Here is a 21,751-nt window from a genome sequence, read left to right as displayed (position 1 = left end):
AAACTTAAAAGCTTTTTAATAATACATGATAAAAGGACGGCAAAAAACACCTCTGAATTCCATTTATGCACCAGACTTTTCAACAGGCTATGAGCTAATCAATCAGCTGTGTGTGGCAGGTCTTATGAAGGTTGGTGCCTGAATGAGACGAATTGTATAATTAGGTGCATGCATTTTCGTTTTGTCCATTCTACACACAAGTCATCCTGTCGGTAAGGCTGGTGATGCCGTTGCCTTTAACGTCTTGATAGTGTATCTGCGCTACGCGTGGACGATGCTAAGACATTTCACTTGGAAGCGGGTCTCTCTGTTGAAGTGAAGGTGACTCGCCTCTCAGAGTCGTGGTGATGCAGAGAGAGAGGAGCAGCCAGCGAGAGCTTCAGCGGTCCTGCGCGCAACGGGTTACTAAGGAAAACATCCGCTGTAACATCTTAACGGGCTACTTGAAGACTTCAACACTTCAAGACGGTTATTGCCATTGACCATTAGAGCCCGTGCAACGACAAAATATTCTGCGAGGCCACAAAGGGGTGTAAGATACAACACCGCAACAGTGTAACATAGAAAGAGTAGAGCTGCAACATCCGCGCGGATCCAGGTAAAATTTGACAGCGCGTTCCACATCAAAGGGATTAAAGCATTAGATGCGTATGCATGAGTTCTGCATCGAATGGGCGCAAGAACCGCCCCAGATCAGCCGGGAACATTTTTCAAATAAGCAAGCCTCCGTACGCGGAGCGCAAGGATAGCGAAGCCCAATGCGCCGTTGCAGACTGCAGAATGGTAGGTATGCATGCGACATGACAATAGTTTCCCCCCTCTGCTCCATTGCCTTCCCCCGTGTTGATGTGATGACCTACTAATTGCGCTCAAAGGGAATGCAAACAGATGGTAAACAAAGCGCAGTGTTGAAATGTATCGATGTGCGCAACGTTGTTCTTTTATTCCAGCAATTGCCCAGATGACATTTGTGCCTCCAGTGTTGAAAATGACTCCAGTGGTGGCTAACATCAGCTTTGTTGTCATGTGTTATCGTTGTACCTGAGTAAGTCAATTGAAAAGCCCTATCTACTCATTTCTCTCCGTGTTAAGTAATTCACAGCCTAAAGCTATGTGGTAGCCAGCTCATCTACATCCGTTGATACATGGAGATAAAGCGTCCAGATCATTTCCCGGCTCTCCAGCTGGAATTTATGTGATTAAGGGGGCGTCCAGCATGAAGTATGAAGTGGAGCCAGTCTGTGGATGGGACAACAGCAGTAATCCAGTCCCATTTCAACACTTCAACACTGTAACTGATACATTGGGTTTCTTATTTCCTGTAGAGACACACAATTTGAAACCTGAATTCAAACATTTGACATTAGGTATTTTTTTAAATATCCACAACCGAATGGTCTCCCATTTCTTCACAGTAAATTTGGTAGTGTTTGTTCAGACATTTCTTCACAGTAAATTTGGTAGTGTTTGTTCAGACAGAGTCAAATGATATGCTGGTTCTTCCCTTCTAAGTGTTGAATTTGCACTGTAACATTTACCGTGTTGTTCTGTTGGGATTGTGCCTCCCTTCGGCCTCTCCAGCTAAAGATAGATTGGGCCATAGTGTCCCATTGAGTATACATGGTACCCTATCCACTAAACTACTCAGCTACCTCATAGGCTATTTAAGGCCAGTAAGTGCCTATACCACATTACAGCTGAATGTGCTGTAGATTCATTTGAAGTTGGGCTGTAACTTATGTCTGGCAGTAGTTTGTTTGGCCTGTGTGGTTCAGTTGTAGTTTAGTTGTTGTAGTTTAAGTTTGATTGTATATTGCCACAAAAATAATTTGCAAGGCACTATTTTAGGTTTTACAGCTGTTAAATGCATGGTTCTCACTTTATATAACATCTTTAAGTCAGTTTCTTATTGATTGATTGATTGATTGATTGATTGATTGATTGATTGATTGATTGATTGATTCATTCATTCATTCATTCATTCATTCATTCATTCATTCATTCATTCACCCACCCACCCATTCATTCATTCATTCATTCATTCATTCATTCATTCATTCATTCATTCATTCATTCAGTCAATACAGTTTTGTTTTTTCAGTCACCTATGGAAAGGATGTCACCTATGGCTCACCAACGTTGCACAAAATAATTAAAGGTTCAAAGAATCACTGACTGTGTTGAAATGGGAACTTGATACTCCTGAAAGCCTCAATGTCAATGCAGTCTGCAGACCAGGAAGTAGTAGTACTAAGCGGATTTGGTGACAAATAATGGATTATTTTTCAAATTTTAGCGCATTTATCAACACGTTGTTTCTTACATGTAGTTTGGGAGGAGCCTGAGATCGACAGCTACCTTCCTATTCCCGCCTTGTCATAGATTAAATCCCTCCGGCTCCTACACATTCACCCATTTTTGTGTGAATCAAGGTTCTCGAATTGTCCCACCTCCTCCCCGAACTCCTCCATCTCACTAGTGGTCCCAATCTACCATCTCTCTACACACAGGGGGGTTGCAAGCGGACCTCATCTCGCATGATCTCTGCTTAAAGCATCCCAAGACTGAGGCCAGTTACCACATGCCAAACATGCTTCACTGTACGCCAAGCACTCAGGGGTTGAACTAGTGGAATAATAGGCCTATTACGTACTCACGCTGCACATACCTGACCCTAACCCCTAACTCCCTATGGTACAGTGCAAATACCTCATGTTACAAGCCGTTACATACTGGGTTAATCAATGTAATTCATGTAACGCAAACCTTAAAGTGTTGCAATGGCTCACTGCACTAAGACTCTGTATCATGAATGGCCAAGTTGACTGTGCGGAGCCAGGTTCCAACCCTGCCCCCAGCTCTCCCTCCTATTCATTTCTTGTCATGTCTTGACTGTCATTATCAGTGGTGGGTATCCTGGCTTCATTAGTTACAATCCGGTGCCTCATATTCCAAACAACCTGGTTTTACCTGTACGATTCAATCAGGTGATCACTCAACCAACCAAAGCAGTCACCAATTTGAATCACACAGGTAAAACAAGGTCATTTGGAAGATGTGGCACGGGAGTAGAACTAATGAATCCAGGATGCCCATCACTGATCGCCATCAAATAAAAACATTAAAGGGACAAGGTGCAGGAAATGGTCAAAAAAGGTACTGCAACTACGCTGCTCATTGAAACTGGATTGCCTATTGCCAAATGTGATCTTTACATGAAAGTTTACTAAGTAATAAACTAATATTTTTCTAGTATGGACCAAGTACAGTCAGTTTTACAGCTAAAAATTGCTATTTCTGGAAGTTCAAAATGGCGGACCATGGAGAAGATCCCCCTTTTCATGTATGAAAAGTGCAATTTTCCCAGCCATAATGAACACTTTGAATTTGATGTTGGTGGTAAATATTCATGAAAAAGGTTACATTAGTGAATGGGTAGCATAGATTCTGAAAATAAACAACAAAAAATCCCGCACAGTGTTCCTTTAATTCTCCCTATTAGAGGCCCAGCCGTGGCTTAGTCGGCCGGACATTGGACTGCTGCACGGGTGACCCGGGTTCTATTCCCGACCTGGGTCATTTTCCGAACCTCCCTGTGTCTCTCTCTCCCACTCGTTTCCTGTCCCACTTTTCACTGTCCTGTCTAAATAAAGTTGAAAGCCCTCCGAAAAATTCATGAAGAAAAATGAATGAAGAAATAAAACGCAACTGTAGATTTCTGTTGTGCTCTGGGTCTGAGTCTGCACCCTTGGCACTAACCACCTGTGTAGTCCTTTATCACTGATCATTGTGCTTGTCTTTTTCCCCCCTCTCCAGATTGTCCAGGAGTTCAATACTCTGGTGGCGCTGTATCGCGAGCTGGTCATTTCCATCGGCGAGCTGTCGAGGGACTGTCCCTCTCTCCGCGCCGAGATGCACAAGACGCGCATTAAGGGCTGCGAAATGGCACGCACCGCATACCAGCGCTTATCAGACATATCCTGGTGAGGGCCCACAAACACACTTAAGTACACGCTACACGCACACACATACACACACATACACACACGCACTCACACAATGTACATTAAGGACAGAGAGATGCCACACACTGCATACCAGTTCTTATCAGACATCCTGGCAAAGCACACGCACACACACACATACGCACACACATACGCACACACATACGCACACACATACGCACACACATACGCACACACATACACACGCACGCGCACATACACACATACGCATACTCACACACACACACACACACACTGTACATTAAGGGCTGTGAGATGGCACAGGCTGCAGATCAGTGCTTATCAGACATACCCTGGTAAGACACACACACTCATACATGTGTGCAACACACACACACACACACACACACACACACACACACACACACACACACACACACACACACACACACACACACACACACACACGCGCACACACACACACACACACACACACACACACACACAGTACATTAAGGGCTGTTGGCACACACTGCATACCAGTTCTTATCAGACATCCGGGTAAGGTGGTAAGACACACACACACATACACGTACACATACATATACACATACATATAGCAATGAGATGGGATACACTGAAGGCTAGTATGTATCAGACATATCCAGGCAAACATATCCATACTACACACTTCCACATGTGTCCAGTGAAGTCCACAGGGAGGGGACAGAGGTAAGTTGTTCTGGGACGAAGAGGAGAGGGCCTAGATTTGGGTCCTCATTACATTGCATGTATTGAAGGGGGGCCACTTCAGATGACTTTGTCTCAGGCCCAACCAAAGTTGTCAGCAGCCCCGCATGCGTGCTAACTCATACATGAACACAAACACACACACACACGCTCATTGCATACCAGCCAGTGCTTATCAAACGTATCCTGGCATATCACATAAATGTGTGCATACTCACTTGTGTATGTGCGAGCAGACACAGACACACACACACACACACACACACACACACACACATGCACACACAATACACATAGACAGACTTGTGTGTCAGTGTTTATCAGCCATGTCCTGGTAAAACACATTGCCCATGTGTTTTTGCACATTTAATGTACAGCCTCGGGGGAAACATTTATTTTGTTTATTGGAGTATGTTGAGAACTAGGAAACAAGTTCGGCATCATCTGATGAATGGGGAGAGAGACGGGGAGGGGTCAGTCAAAGGACCTGGGCTGGGAATCGAACCCGGGTCAGCCGCATGGCAGGCGAGTGCCCTATCGGATGGCCACGCAGGGCCCAAAGGTAAAAGTAAATTCATGGTGTAAGTACAACACTACCAGATTCTATTATATAGCTGTTACACTATTTATGCCAATATACCTAATAAAGTAGCTAGACTGTGTCGTTGCTGAAAAATACTAAAAACTCTAACAAGAACCCACCACAAACTTGATCCAACCAGCGCAGAGTCAGCTGATTGCAAGACAAGTTCACAGGTCTACTGGTTACTCAGATAAGTTACCTGTATTGGAAGGAAACTGATTTCCTTTTTTACTTTTACTTTTACATTTGATACCTCTGGTGTGTTGGCAGTCAGGGTTAGGGAGTTCATCTCTGAATCAGAGGGTTGCATGTTCACATCCCAATCAAATAGTCAATGACTGAAGTGCCCTTGAGCACTGCCCCTAACCTCACATGGCTCCAGGCCCAAGACTAGGAGTGTAAATCACAGCCTCCATGACGATACGGTATCGAATTCTTAAAGCAGTGATTTGATTATTTTCGATACTTAAGCATTCCCTACGATACGATACGATTCGATTCGATTTGTTCCAATTACTTTTCTACTTCTATTATGTTATGGAGTCAGGGCATTGGACAAGGGCCAACGATTTGATTATTTTCAATACTTAAAGGGGCTCCAGGTAGGATTAAAAGTTTAATTAATCTCTGTCCCAAGTCAGACGATTGTTATGTGAATCATTAGTAAATGAACGATGGCTCTCGCGACGGTCTGCTGTCAGAAAACCCCAAATGCAACTATTTTACAGAGCGGTTCGAACAAGTGTCGTGGGAAACACTTTTCCTACGAAAAAGCATTTTACATACCGTATTCAGATTTGTATCAACTGCTGGCATTCCGTGATGAAAAACTTTGTCACAGCCAGTTTATTTGAACAGCATTTTTTCACGGCGGTGTAGATTTCGAGACAGGCATGCCACGGACACCGCGCAAACAACGTCATCCTACCTTGTGCCCCTTTAAGAATGCCCCACGATACGATACGATTCGATTAAATCGTCGGCCGTAGTATGGATGCATCGATACATTGCGATTATTATTGACACCCCTACCCAATACCCTGTGCCTGTAATAACTGTACGTTTATTTGGAGAAAAGCGTCAGCTGGGTGTAATGTGTGAAAGGGGGATACCTTATCTAGATGCATGGGCCCTGTTTGTGTGGCCATTTCATTACATTTAGCAGACACTTTTGACCAAAGCGACTTTCAAGCGACATTCAGACAAGTACAGAGTGCGGGGTCAGTGCAAAGTCCAGCAGTATCCAAGTAAATTAGAGCAGATAGATGGCAGAAAAAGTGTAATGCAGTTTAGTACCCATGATTGGAGAGTAAAGTTAGTTGTGTTATGCAGAGAAGCTCTCTGGGAAGAGATGAGTCTTCACTAACTTCTTGAAAGTTAAGAGGAATGATCCTGCAGCTGGTAGCAACTGGTAGCTTATTACAACATTCAGGGACAATGACCACACTGGGATCGCCTTTACACCTTTCAGTGTATTCGAAGCAGGTATAACTTTTATCCGGTGGAATAGACATTTAAGTGACTTGTTTCTTGTCTTATTTTGCTTCAAAAGGGAACACGTGTGGCATCACGATGAAAGGGGCTCATTGCAAAATGATTCTGTAGATGGACGTGTAATATCCACAGTAATTGTGTAATGGTTATCTTTCAATCGTTTGTGGCTATTGGTGCCATTGTTCAGGCATTTTATTTGCATGTTGGTTGGAGACAGAAATTGGCCTGTACTGTAAGCTGAGTTCCTATTCCATAACGAGTCACACTATCCAGTCATGGGTTAGCAGTTAGGGTGTCAGGGTTTTAGTCCAAGGGGTGCTGGTTCGATTCCCAATCCGCCAGGATGGAGGGGTCATCAAATCAGTTCTCTCCACCATTCATTCTCCATGACTGAGGTACTCTGAGTTGGTACCCGCCGCACTGCTCCTTTGGGTTGCCATTTGGGGCTGTCCCCTTACACGGGTGAGGCATGAATGCAATTTTGTTGAGTGCTGTGACACAGTGACAATGGAAGTTTCCCAGGTGGGCTTTCACTATCTAGTGCAAATGTGCCTATCATGCCCAGTGGTGATGAATGCACAATTTGCTCAAAAAGAATCACCTAAACAGCACCATGTTGTGTGTTACAAGGGTCCACTGAACTAGAAGAAGAAGCCCTCTGACAGTTCAGTGCTTGGATCCTTTTTCTCTTGGAGCCTACCCGTCTGTGGTTATAGATGCATGATTGCTAAATATATCAAACGAGGCACATCAAATTGCTATCTCCGTCCATTTTAATGGCATGGCATTCATAATTCAACCATCAGCTCCGCTGTTACTTTCACTGCAGGCAGCGTATGTAGGTCTACAGTACGTAGTTATTGTTTTTTTCCAGCACTTTGCTATTCAATCCGCATGCATTGAACAGCTACAGGCTTATTTTTTCCAAAGCCACAGCCCTCCTTCAGTTGCACATACAGTACAGTAGTAGCCCATTATGAAGATCCACCACCCTCAAACATGTTCTCCCTTCTCGGATACTTAAGGGATCTTGCTGTAATGATTGCTGTGAATGGAAGGGCGTTTTGTCGTGCTAGCACTGTTATTAGGTCCCCACCCGGCCCAGTTTGTCCCTCCACGAACATACAGTGTGATGGAGTGACTATCACCAGGATTGTGGCTATGCCCTGACTGTCATGGCAATGAGCCTGGCTCTTTGGTATAGCAGTTAGAGTCCCTTTTTGTGTTCCCCAGAAGGTCTTGGTTTCGAGTCCTGGCAGGGCAACTCTACTTAAAAGCCTCTCTGTCAGTGGACGGGCATTTTGTTATACTGACACTGTTTTGGGGTTTCCACCCTATCCAGCCTGTATCTCCAAGAGCATCTACACTGTAAAAAAGCAGTCATCACTTAGAGAGTACTCTAGGGCCACATACACGCTAGAAGATGCTAAATCAACACTGTCAGTGTTAGATTAACACTGAAAATGTGACGTGAAAGTGAAGTGAAAGCCCAATTGGGAAACTCCAACTCCCATTGTCATTGTGACACACAGCACACAAGTGAACACTGCACACAACGAAATTGCATTTATGCCTCACCCGTTCAAGGGGGCAGCCCCCAGTGGCGTGGCCTGATTATCATCGATGTTCAAATCTCTTCGAGACTTGGTCTGACCAAGAGCACAACAATTAACATTTCTCAAACGGCATGGCTGACCCGCCTCCCTTGGTTTGCTTGTGGTTGTTTGCTTCCCGACAAAGTGAAAAGAGTTCCCATATTTTCAGAAATATAATAATATATTCAGAAAGTACTTGCATTGCTCTTGACCTGACTAGTTGCAGCGCCGAAGGTGTTGCGTCACTAGGAGGGCATGGCCTTGCTACCAGTGGCGCCCCAAGGGAGCAGTGCGGTGGGACCGTACCATGCTCATGCTACCTCAGTCATGGAGGAGGATGGGGAAGAGCACTGATTAATTTCTCCCCCCACCAACCTGGCAGGTCGGGAGTCGAACCGACAACCTTTGGGCTACAAGTCTGACACCCTAACCGCTTACCCATGACTGCCCATTTGTACAGTATATACCATATAATAACCCATAAAAAATCCTCAGTGTCGCCTCAACTCTACTCTCAATCTGTCAAATCCAGCCTGTCCCTCCCCTCCTAGGCACCATGACACCATACCACTCAAATCTACAGTACCTTTGGGTACCCATAATAGTAATCTATTCTAATGTTATTTAATGTAATCGAATGTAATCTAAGAGCATGTACCACTGAAAGAATCCTCAGTGTGGCCCCTACTACACTCAAACTGACCAAATCGGGTGATCACTGCCATTCTCACAGTTGATGTGGACATAAACAGTAGAATGACATGATCACACACTGCAGAAGATCATGATTGCATAAATAGACACTGAGTTTATTCAGATTCGGCTCAACCTCTTCAAATTAGCTGCTGGTGCTGCTGCTAGTTGCTGCCTTTGAGATGGTTGACACTGTCACCCCCCTTTGTATGTTTCCAATGTCAGTCGTTCTATGGTGCCCCTTTTTTTTAGCCTTGATCAAAAGCATGTTTGTTTTTTTTTTTTGGCCCAAAAGTTTGTAATCCGAATGTATTCCCCCGACTGTCAAAAACAGCGGAATGGGCAAGCTTTTGTGATGTTACCAAGAATAATCTTATTACCATTCAAATCCTCTGGCAATGCGCACACATGTAGTGTGAATAACATATCTGTGGTGATTAGCATTTTTCCCCATCATTTAAGTAAATGTGTGAAATGGTATAGAAATATTTTATTTGGTACTATACTACACATGCAGCATAGCAAGACAGACTATAACATGATATGTATAGTTTGGGCACACACCAAAGGCACAGTCACATCCCATCCCATCCCAAAGACTTGCTAAACAGATTAAAAATGAGACAACGTGTTGTAATTAGAGGACAGAGTCAGGCCAGATTCATGGCCCAGCTATGATTATCCCAGCCTAGTGTAGTGCGAGACTAGACTGACCCGCAAGGCAGAAAACATATTCTGCTGGTAGAGTTTAGTCTAGTTTATTAGGGTACTACACTCAGAGAGAATCTTTGTGGAAAAGTTGTAGTACTACTGAAGGGTGGAAATAGTCAAAGTGGTTGTAGCCAGTGCAACGCTGTAATAGTAATTAAAAAGTTAACTACTTAGTACTACACTCCTGTGACATAGCACAAGGGCTTTAGTAATGCACTACGACTTGGTCATTGTCATTCTGGTAACAGCACATTTAGAATTCCGGGTCTTAATGGGTTAAGATCTTTATCATATGCTGCCATCTTAATGACCTTAAAGGACTTCCAGTGGAATCCATCTGAGTGAATAAAAACCTATATCTGATTTTATGGCTGAGGGAAAAAAACACTTAGAATTTCTTGGAATGAATGAACACACTAGAGTTGTCTGAAATGCTGCATTCCTGAAACATGTTTTGGTTTCCACTTTATTTTCCTGTCCCTACTTAAATTATTGTAGGTACTGTACAGTTTAACAGTTTAAGTATGTAACTGTTTGCATGTAACAGTATGCATTTAAGAGATACAAGATACAACATCATGAATTCAAGAATTTATAAACAATGAAAAGTATATTTGCTCAAAAAAAGTCCCAAAAAGTAGGAACTGTAGAATAAAATGTAGAAAAAGGCAGGATAAAAAAAGAGATGAAGAGTCAAGGAGGAGTGGTTCTTATCTCTGGTGGTTCATGGCAATTTAGCATCCTGATGGCTTGAGGCAAGAATCTGTCCCTTAGTTGGCTGGTGTGGGCATGCATGCTTCTGTATCTGCATCCAGATGGTAGTACGGTGAAGTGTGTGCGTGTGTGTTTGTGTGTGTGTGTGTGTGTGTGTGTGTGTGTGTGTGTGTGTGTGTGTGTGTGTGTGTGTGTGTGTGTGTGTGTGTGTGTGTGTGTGTGAAGTGTGAAGTGTGTAGTGTGTGTGTAGCTGGGGTGGTGTGGGTCAGATATTATGCCTTCCTTAAACATTGTTGGTTATAAAGACTATGTTGGGCAGTTAAATTTTTATTACATGTTGAGCAGACTTTTTTACTGGTCGGAGGTCTCTCCTGTCTTGAACAGTGGTGTTACCACATCAGGCTGTAAAATTTCCTGTTAGAATATTTTCTATGCTACAGTCAGTGGTAGAAATTGGCCAGTATTCCATGCCATGTGACTTACTGTCCATGCCATTTGCAGTGTACCTAAACAGTATTTCCCACAGACCATGTAGCATTGTGCGGCTTTACAGGTAAAAAAAAACATTGGGCCAGTTCAATTTTAATGTGTGTACCCCCCATTTTACATAGGTGTGGCTGTTTTGTGTTGCTTGGTTTTGATTTTGATTTTGCGGTGTTGCGCCACAGTTTGGTCTATCTATGGGAAACACTGCTTAGGGTTAGTTAGCGCACAGTGTTACATAATATTACTGTATTGGCCCAATAAAGACAGGGTCTTTGGGCTCTTAAAAAAAAGTTAGAATAAGAAGAATATCATCCCGGCGTAATATCAGTGAGTCTCATTTTGTGTTTCAAAAAAAAAAAAAAAATCTCACTCCGATATTAGGAAATGCTTAGCGGTGTGGTGAATTTTTTATGCGTCAGAATGTGAATTTTGTCACATATTACATTTTTTAGATCCGCGTGCATTAATCATGTTACAGTGGATTGGAGAGAGAGAGAGAGAGAGAGAGAGAGAGAGAGAGAGAGAGAGAAAGAAAGAGAAAGAGAAAGAGAAAGATAGAGAGGAAGATATGATGGGAGAAGGAGAGCAAAAGAGAAAGAGAGAGAAATACAGAAAAAAACCCTATAGGCCCATAAACTATTAACGCACTTTGAATAATTCACCGGGACCTGTACTCTGTGCCTGTGCCATACATGACGGCTGTGGCTGTGGCTGTGGCTGTGGCAAGAGAGATTATAAATAACCTCCACTCTGCTGAGGGCCATCCAGGAAATAGTAAGTCTGTTAACCATCAAAGACTCGCCTAATTCCAGCTCAGTCACTATCACACTACACTGCCTTACAAAGGCAAAGTGCAGTATCTACATATTTTTGTCACAAATTCAGTTTAGCTTGACCATGTCATTAGACCTCTTTTATCTTGTGACAAAGCCTTATAAGGTCCATATATGGTCCAAATTTGTCCAATAAGAGTTATTGCTATGTCACACTTGCAGTAACTATAATACCCAAATCTAATACTTTGAAGGCATTTTTCTCAGTTTCAGTGTTGGCGTAGTTATTGCACTTCGCATTTGTAGGGCAGTAAAATTCTGCAGTGTTAATTCAACACTTAAGGCAGTGGTTCCCAACCTATGGGTCGGGACCCAACCTATGGGTCACCAAAGATCCATGGGGGGTCGCAAAGCCCTCTTGATTTTAAGGGGTTTCATTTTAATACCATATATAGCCCATTTTGAATAAATGACAAATGCATAGAAGCAACAAAATTTAAGTGCTACATTAAACATTTATTCTGTTTTTGAACAAAGACGAATTGAGGAATAAAATGATAACTAAAATGAGTTTTCGCAGGAAACAGAGCGTATAACGTGACTTCCTCTCATGTGGGAGCTGGGTCACCAAAGCTTACAATGGTGAAAATATGGGTCCCTGAAGAAAAAGGTTGGGAACCACTGACTTAGAGGGCTTCAGGTAACACTCTTCCAGTTGATCTTAGTCTAGTCTGATGGGTTTTCCTACAAGTAGGATCAGCTCAGGAAGCAGAGTTAGCAGCGTTCCCTCCTCTCCACTCCACTCCACTCCACAGCACAGGTTGTAATCTTTATGGTTTTTGTGAAAATACAACCACCACAGTGCTGGAAATCAGCCGTGATGGGCAAACTGGATTCAGAAGATACTGTCCAATATCCTTTTTTTTGGACAGGTAAAACTTGATCATTTGGAATATGTCGCACTGGATGGTAGCTTCTGAATTCAGGTTTTCCATCACTGGAAATTAGTTTTGATATTATCTTTTATGTACTTGAAATTGGAAACGTCTCAGTGTGGAAATTTGCTGTTCACTTTGCCACTTCTGTGTACTGTTTGCTACTGTAATTTCGGCAACATCTTGGTGGTAAGTTTCATAGATCTCAATTATGTTTTAGTTAATGGAAACAAGAATGGTCATGGAGGGTTGCAGGTTTGAATCCCACCCTTACCTCTCCGTACACCCATCCATGGCTGACGTGCTGTTGAGCAAGGCACTTTACTACACATGTGACCCCTGTCTGACTGTCTGACTCCATCCTCCATTCCTCCCCAGATGGGTTCCATCTCTTCTCCTCTCTGCCCCCATCTCCTCCTCCACTCTCAAACCTGGACTATACTACCTCTCTAAATGTGCTCCTCTTCTCTTTACCTCTACCTCCCTTCTTGTGCACGTGTGTGTGTGTGTGTGTGCGTGTGCGTGTGCGTGTGCGTGTGCGTGTGCGTGCGTCAATGTGTTATCTATATGTTAAGTTTAAAGGAGAACTTCTGCCAATTTCAATATGTATTATTAACTCAAACTAACTAGCTCAAAACATGCACAGACACACACACACACATACATACACACACACACACACGCACACACACACACACACACACACACACACACACACACACACACACACACACACACACACACACACACAAGCACACCGCACTTTCTGCACTAAACCCAAACATACACACACTGACACACAACTCATACTCACACACACACACACACACACACAAACACACACACACACACACACACACACACACACACACACATACACAGACACACAGACACACAGACACACACACAGACGCACACCGCACTTTCTACCTGCACTAAACACACACACACACACACACACACACACACACACACACACACACACACACACACACACACACACACACACACACACGCACACAAACACACACAAACACACACACACACACATACTGCTGCTGGTGTATTCGATAAACCTATTTAATTATTTATTTTCTTCAAATGCTACTATTACTATGTCAGAACGCTATAAAGGACTTTTAGAAAAAGCACAACAAAAAACCTCCTCTTAATGTATGTTCTCTACAAGTCTTCTGTTGTCCAGTCTTGCACTTTAAATGTCTGTATGAGCACTGTCTATGTCCATACTGTCTTATGTCCATGTATGAGTACTGTCTATGTCTATACTGTCTATGTCCTTACCTAGATTAGTCTATGTCTGCATGGGAGAGCAAGAAACGCAATTTCAAATTCTTTGTATGACCAGTGCATGTAAAGAAATTGACAATAAAACTTGACTTGACTTGACTTGACTTGACTATGTATTGCTCACACTACCCTTGACTTGTCAGTACCTGGTGATGCTGCATTTTTTGGCTCAGCCCTTTCCGAGATCTGGGCTATTCTAATGGGGCAGACCTTGTTTACATTAAAAACCTTAAGATAGGCCTACCTCAAATGTTATTCCAAAAGGTATCGCTGTTTGCTAATTGTCTACTGACGTTGCATAACCTTTTGGATGTTATTATGAATAAATCAAGATGTTTTTTAGAAATGTAACAAACTCTGCCCCCATTACAATGACCAGGATCTCGGAAAAGGCTGACAAAAAAAATCTCAGGTACTGACAAGTCCAGGGTAGTGTGAGCATTACAACTGCATGTCGAAATTGGCAGAAGTTATCCTTTAACTGCACATGGCAAACTGGTGAAACGCAATTTCAATCTTCTGTGTGTTAACCCTTTTACTTAGTTTTTCGACAGTAAAGTACACTTTGACTTTGACTCTTGACTTCTCCCGTCTGCCTACCTTCACCCTTCCCTTCTCTTCTCTTCTCTTCTCTTCTCTTCCCTTCTCTTCTCTTCTCTTCTCTTCTCTTCTCTTGGCCGGCCGCTGCAGCCCTGAAGACGGAGAGATCCAGCCGGAGATCTGCAGGCTCTTCATCCAGCTGCAGTGCTGCCTGGAGATGTACATCACCGAGATCCTCAAGTCCGTCTGCCTGCTTGGATCCATGCAGACACTCCGGAAAGGTCAGGAGGTCACCGCTGCTGACTGGCCGCTTTTTTTAAACACATTTTCAGGGGCATTTTTTGCCTTTATTTCAGTAGGAGTATGAGAGGCGACAGGAAGTGAGTGGGAGAGAGAGGTGGGGGAGGATTGGCAAATGCCCCGGGCCGGAATTGAACCCGGGTCACCGGCGTAGCAGCCCAGTGCCCTACCGTTAGATAACTTTTGATTATCACACTGTAAAACATTGCAGCCAGTTAAACGTAAAAAAGTAAGTTGCCCTGCTACCTTCAGTTTGTAAGTTTAATGAGCTTGAGAAAGCCTCGAGTTGAGGTAAGCCATGGTGAGTTAACTTACTGTACAAACTTTATGCAGCTGGACAACTTAGCTTTTTTTTTACTCGTATTCATGCAGACACAAGGGAAAGGTCAGGAGGTCACTGCTAACTTTTGACTATCTCCACAAAAATGTATAAGAGAGTTGACTGTCTGCCCACTGGTTATAAGCTCCAAAAAAATACTTGGTAACAATTTAGAATATCCTAAAACGCTAACCTAACCCTAACCCTAAAAAGGCTTTATAAACATGTTATTAACATATATTAATTAACTCATCATAAACAAAACATCTACAAATGTTTGTGAATGAGTAAGAACCAAACTACAACTGCGCACTGGAGTGGGAATCGACCTCTACTGGATGAGCTTTCATGTGTGTTTACCTGCTGAATACCTCTATATCCAGAGGTTTCAAGCCTTCTGGTCTTCTGGCCTTCTGGTAAATAACTGTAAATGCATAAAAGCATAGTGTCATCGTAATGAATGGTTTGTTTGGCAGGTAAGACGCCGTCGTCTGTGCTGCAGAGGACGGACAGCAAGGTGGGGGACAGCTGTGAGATGCCCATCCTAGAGGACACCTCCTCCTCGCCAGTGGAGGGCCCTCAGGCCGGCCTCCTCGTAGCCACCGACATCGACAACTCAGAAAGGTAAAGCCAGTCTGTCTGGGCACACAGTACTTCCATACAAAGGCAAAGTGCAGTAACCACATATTTTGTGAAAAATTTAGTTTAGACGGAAAACGCGGGCTTAATAGCACCTCCTTCATCTTGTGGCAAAGGTTTGTGGTCCAAATGTGTCCCATTATAGAGATGTTGTTATGTCGAATTTGCAGTAACTGCAATATCCAAATCAACACTCAATACTTTGAAGGCCTTTTTCTCGTTTTCAATAGTGGCGTAGTTACTAAATCGTCATCTAAATATTTTGTTTAAGTGTGTGTCGGTAACGGTAGACATAGCAGTAAGTTATTTCAGTGAATGAATGTCACAAACACATGGTGTTGCATTTTCCAAAGTCACATTGCCCATCGCTGTTTGTGTGTAGGCATCATGGTCAGTATCAGTATTGTTAGTACAAGTCCTTTTGCTACAGTGACATGTCCTCTTTGTAAGTCGCTTAATGTAATGTAATGTAATGTGATGAATTGTTCTCATTGTTACAGGGACATGAGAGAGATGAAGAACCTTCTAAGCAAACTCAGGGAGACAATGCCTTTACCACTCAAGAACCAAGGTACAGTACCTCACCTCTCAAGGGTGGTTTATGCCTCGAGATCAGCGTCACTGCATCATGATGCAGTGAGCCGCGCAGTTAACGTAGTGAAGCCCCCCCCATCACGCAGGTACTCTGGGGCACCTCCCCAAAATTGTGTCTCGACGCAGGGAGCGACGGCGTGAAAGGGCGAAAATAGGTCTCTGATTGGTCCTCTCGACCAGCCTGCTCTGTCCTCGAGTCGAGAACAAGCGCTACTTCCTTGTTCTAACCTTCGTCGGTCTACGGACTGTGAGCTCTTCATTAAATAAGTTGCCCGTGTTTTGTTGTTTGATTTATTTACACGAACCGAAGACAACACATGCGCTTGCAAGTTACGACGCTGAAGTTATTTGGACAGTTGAACAGTGGTTCCGAGGTCGAGGAAACATTCCGCTTCGTCCTCGACAAATGAGCCACTTCTTTGTTCCAAACTAGCCTACTACTGTGGCTGCCAGTGCGATCAAACATGCACGTGATATAAAGATTTAATGTTTCATTTTCATTCTCGTCGAGTCTGTGATGCTAAAAAACAACCGACACGTCTAGTTTACTCTTTGTATTGAAGGCAGTTTCAGCGTGGAATGACATCGCGCAGACCGTGCTTCAAAACAGGGCATAAACAAGAATTAACTGCATCATGGCTGCGTCAAGCTCACTCTGTGGCACAAGTAGGAAGCATAACTGAGCCTTCAGTCCCTCACCTACTTACTTCAGTCTGGTATATGGGCACTTGACAAGGCCTGTGGTTCTCAAAGTGTGGTCCAGAAGCCCCTGAGGGTCCATCACGCATTGCCAGGGGAGTCCAGGAAGATGTTTCTTACAATGACAATGTTAGAGAGTAGGCCCACATTTAAGAAAAAAAACCTGTAGGCCCCACAGCAAATTGAGTATTTTAAACAATTGTGGGGTCCTATTGAAAACAATTTCGTATACAAGGAGGTCCTTAGGAAATGTTCTGTTGCATTAGGGGGGTCTCCACTTGGTCCAAAAAAAGGGTTGCGAATCCCTGGCCAATGAAAGAGCATGAGATGCCCTTATACTCTACTTCTGTGCCCTGTACAACGCAGTGTCTGCTTACGCAATTCCATATAGCTTTGAAGGCGCCTGAAGGATCCTTCTGAGGAAACCTCCGTGGTCGGTGGAAACTCTTTACCCTTTAGCGACCCTTATTCTATTTTTGGACGTGCAATTAGTGGTTTCGTAACCGGGCTAATTTCTCATTAGTGTACATTTTCATGTCCATTCGAAGAATTCCACAACCCTCATGGATTCTTGACATCTTTTTGAGGGCAGGCACAGCTTGTGCTCCATTTAGCTTTTGCAGGCCCCCAAAAAGTCATCATTTTCAAAATCGCTGTATGTAATTACATATACATAAAGATTATAGACGGTAATTTAGAATTTGCACACTCTCTGTCAATGCTGTCACTGATGACAGCAGTTTGTAGAGAGGTTCCGGCCCCTAATTGGGTAATAATACATCGAAATGGCGGTCAAGGCAATCTGAGACTATCATGCGAGACGTTGGAATTAACACGAAAAAATTTGCTGTGCACTTTGCCACTTCTGTATTGTGAAAATTACGGATACATAGATAGATACATTATTTGCGATAGTCTAGTCTAGATTTTACACACTCTCTGTCATTGATGTGGGTAGTTAGTAGTGAGTTCGTTTCTGGCCCTCTGATTGTATAATACATGTATTGGTGGTCATGGCAATCTGAGATGATCGCTGGACACATTATTCACACAGCCTGGATCCATAATAGTTCTGCACAGCGGGTGGTGCTGCTTGTTGCCCTTTCATGCAGATGGGATCGTCATTCTCACTGTCTCGCTTTAGTATGTACGGTAATAACAATATTGCTAATGCTATGCAATTATCGCGAGTCCTGTAGTCACAGATTAAGACATGGTCATTAGCATTTTGGTGGCAACAACCTCATATACTAGAGCCTTTTCATGAAAGGGTTAAGAAGCCACTGAATGGTGTAAGCTTGTAGGTAATGTCACCCTACTATCCCATAGTACTGTGGTGATTGGAATAGTCTGTGAATCTTTATCTCTTTGAGTGTCTAAAATTGGAAACAAACTGGTTTGTCCATCAAGAGGAAAAGTGCAGTGTGCTAGCTGGTGAAGTGCATTACATCTGTGGTACTCATTCTCAGTCCTCACACTGTAAAACATGGCAAGTAAGTTAGATTTTAAAAAGTAAGTTGCCCTGCTGCCTTAAACCTGTAAGTTAACTTAACTTGAGACTTGAGTTGACACAAATATAAGCCTCAAGTCGAGATAACTAATAGACTTTAGGCAGCAGGGTACCTTGCTTTTTTAAGATAAACTGGCTTGGAATGTTTTACAGTTTACGTATCAAACATGTATCAATCGTTTGCAGCTCCTTAGAGTCATACGTTTCTTCTATTCATGGATTAAATTAAATCTACTGTATCTTTGCATTGTCTGGTGTTCATTCTATTTTTGGTCGTAGAAAACTAATATGGAATACACTTACAGTGCTCTTAGTTGTTGGCACTAATACCCTAATTTTTTTTTTTTTAAATCAAGCACTCAAACATCATTACCCTTTCAAGACTGCACACACACACACACACACACACACACACACACACACACACACACACACACACACACACACACACGCTCGCACACACACACATGCTCGCACTCACACACACACAAACACACACACACGCACGCACACACACACACACACACACACACACACACACACACACACACACACACACACACACACACACACACACACACACACACACACACACACACGGTTAAAGTCCTTGTAGGGTAGCATGCTGCACACACTCGCGCTCACACAAAAATTGTTTGCATCACACATGGCAGAAAGAGTGTTGAGCGTCTGCCTTCAGATGGGATGTGCTTGGCCTCTTCCCGCTGTACTTGAAGTACTTCTTTTTCTGTTGTGGTGTACTGCTAAGTGCTCTGTGGTCTGCAGTGCTGCCTCCCATTTTAACGGCGGAAACGGCGGCGAATAGAGCGAAAGGAAGTCGCTTGCGTCACATCAACTCTGAGAGCATTAGCAGTTATTCTCTCTTCCTCTCTTTCTTGTTGTCTTTCTCTCTGTGTCTCTCTCTTCTCTTTCTCTTGTCTGGTGTCATATTTAAGCGAAAGCCCAACTGGGGAAAATTCAACTCCCATTGTCATTGTGACACAGCACTCCACAGCACACAAGTGTTCACTGCACACTGCACACAACGAAATTGCATGTATGCCTCACCCGTGCAAGGGGGCAGCCCCCAATGGCGCCCCAAGGGAGCAGTGCTGCGGGACGGTACCATGCGCAGGGTACCTCAGTCATGGAGGAGGATGGAGGAGAGCACTGGTTAATTACCCCCCTCACAATACCACCAATGTATTTATGCTACAGTGTCCAATAATAATGCAATATTTTAAGGTCTCTACATGCCATGTAAGCATTGTTTAAAAATGTTGTTTTAATTTTGGGTCATTTTGGGTTTTGTGTGTGTGTGTGTGTGTGTGTGTGTGCCTGCCTGCCTGTGTGTGTGTGTGTGTGTGTGTGTATGTATGTGTCTGTATATGCAGATGAGAGCAGCTTGCTGAACCTGTCCACTCCCTACCCGCTGGTGAGGCAGAGGAAGAGACGCTTCTTCGGCCTGTGCTGCCTCGTCTCCAGCTAAGAGGCCACTTTACTTCCACGACACACAGGCACGCACACGCACACACACACACACACACACACACACACACACACACACACACACACACACACACACACACACACACACACACACACACACACACACACACCACCGCGGGATAATAACATACAGCCGCATCCTCCACAATAATCCTTTAGCACTTTTCTCTCCACACTTCTCTCTCTCTCTCTCTCTCTCTCTCTCTCTCTCTCTCTCTCTCTCTCTCTCTCTCTCTCTCTCTCTCTCTCTCTCTCAGCATAAACAGTGTACTGCCATTCCCTGTGCTTATGATTTCACTTTCTGCGTATTCTCTCGAAAGTTTTTAGTCTGTTCCCAACCACATACCTGTAAATATAGCAAAATAGTAAAAAAAAAAAACACAAATGAACTTAAATGTTAGTACGTATGTCATTGCTGTCGAGCAGGAGTGGTTGATTTCTTATGTTTGGGAGATGGGGGGTAAAGATTGCCTGCATTTTTTAGTACCATTGACGTGTGATCAGGAGATGTAGGAAAGTATTCATGTTACCATTAGGAACTGTTTGAAATATGATTTTTTTTCCCTCCTCTCTTGAGTGTCCAGACGAGACTTGTTAGAGACACGTGTGACAATGAGTCACGGGCTAAATCTGTAATCATTTTGTAGCTTCTCTTCCGTAGGATTCTGTTAGATTGTTAAAGGAACAGTCCACCATTTATTTAAATGCTCATTTTATACCTTCCATGGATTTCAATATTTGAGATTTACCTCTCTTCTTTTCCACTAGCCCTTGTCTGATTCTGGTGACAGTACGTGTTAGTGTACAGTATATCACTGAAACGAATGGGAGCAGTTCAGTTTTTGGTATCATCTGGTTCAATGGCGTTTGGAGGTTGGGGTGTGCACATCCACAAAACAATAATCCAGGTGCCAGACAAAAGCGGAGACAGTGTGATGAAGTGGTCTGCACACTAGGAATGAGGCTCATTCCCAGTGTGCTGACCACTTCATCACATTTCCATCTGGTTCAATGACACATGTAATTTCAAATTCTTTGTATGACCAGTGCATGTAAAGAAATTGACAATAAAACCTACTTGACTTGACTTGACTTGACATGCTAAGGTGAAGTATCACTAGACTCGGTGAATGGCTGGAAAAACATGAGAAAAGTGAATTTTGATTATTTAAATTGAGGGGAGGTGTAAAATGAGCATATTTCCAAACATGGTGGACTTTTCCTTTAAGATACCCTTCCATGTCATGTACACGATGAAGTTTGCTTTGTTATTTCAACCCTTAAGAGAGTCAAATGTAACACGCGTAGTCTGTGCCCTACTCTCAGTGTTGACTTAGCACCGCAGAATTGACCGCGTATTTTGTTTTGATAAATGTTTTTTTAGACTTAAGTCAATTAGCTGAAGGCGATGGATTTAGATAATGGACCAAATGAATTTTCAACTGCAGGCTACACAAAAAAGAAATGTAAAAAATGAATGCAATTGAAGCCTGCAACTGAAGACAGGGGCAATATTCGGCCAGCGCATATTATTCACGTGTGCACGGACACACACATGCAGCATAGACTACACACACACGCGCGCGCACACAGACACAGACACACACACACACACACACACACACACACACACA

General features: G+C 43.3%; 1 protein-coding gene across 1 annotated transcript; it reads left to right on the top strand.

Annotated features, from left to right (window-relative positions):
• Positions 1 to 356: 356 nt before the first annotated feature.
• On the top strand, positions 357 to 20,124 carry rgs7bpa (regulator of G protein signaling 7 binding protein a). The gene is made up of 6 exons (XM_063187026.1): positions 357 to 783; positions 3,817 to 3,983; positions 14,698 to 14,828; positions 15,643 to 15,790; positions 16,306 to 16,376; positions 20,003 to 20,124. Exons 1-6 carry the CDS (start codon positions 655 to 657, stop codon positions 20,095 to 20,097), a joined length of 741 nt encoding a protein of 246 aa, XP_063043096.1. The 5' UTR covers positions 357 to 654; the 3' UTR covers positions 20,098 to 20,124.
• Positions 20,125 to 21,751: the final 1,627 nt, after the last annotated feature.

Source organism: Engraulis encrasicolus, chromosome 21, assembly GCF_034702125.1.
Source record: "Engraulis encrasicolus isolate BLACKSEA-1 chromosome 21, IST_EnEncr_1.0, whole genome shotgun sequence".
NCBI classification, from domain to species: domain Eukaryota; kingdom Metazoa; phylum Chordata; class Actinopteri; order Clupeiformes; family Engraulidae; genus Engraulis; species Engraulis encrasicolus.
Note: the sequence above shows the minus strand (reverse complement) of the source record. Positions and strands in the feature narration are given on the sequence as shown.

Coding starts and splice junctions, on each gene's coding strand:
- rgs7bpa (XM_063187026.1), top strand. CDS start 655: ATGAGTTCTGCATCGAATGGGCGCAAGAACCGCCCCAGATCAGCCGGG. Junction 3,984..14,697: donor CGCTTATCAGACATATCCTG/GTGAGGGCCCAC, acceptor CGGCCGCTGCAG/CCCTGAAGACGGAGAGATCC. Junction 15,791..16,305: donor GACATCGACAACTCAGAAAG/GTAAAGCCAGTC, acceptor TCATTGTTACAG/GGACATGAGAGAGATGAAGA.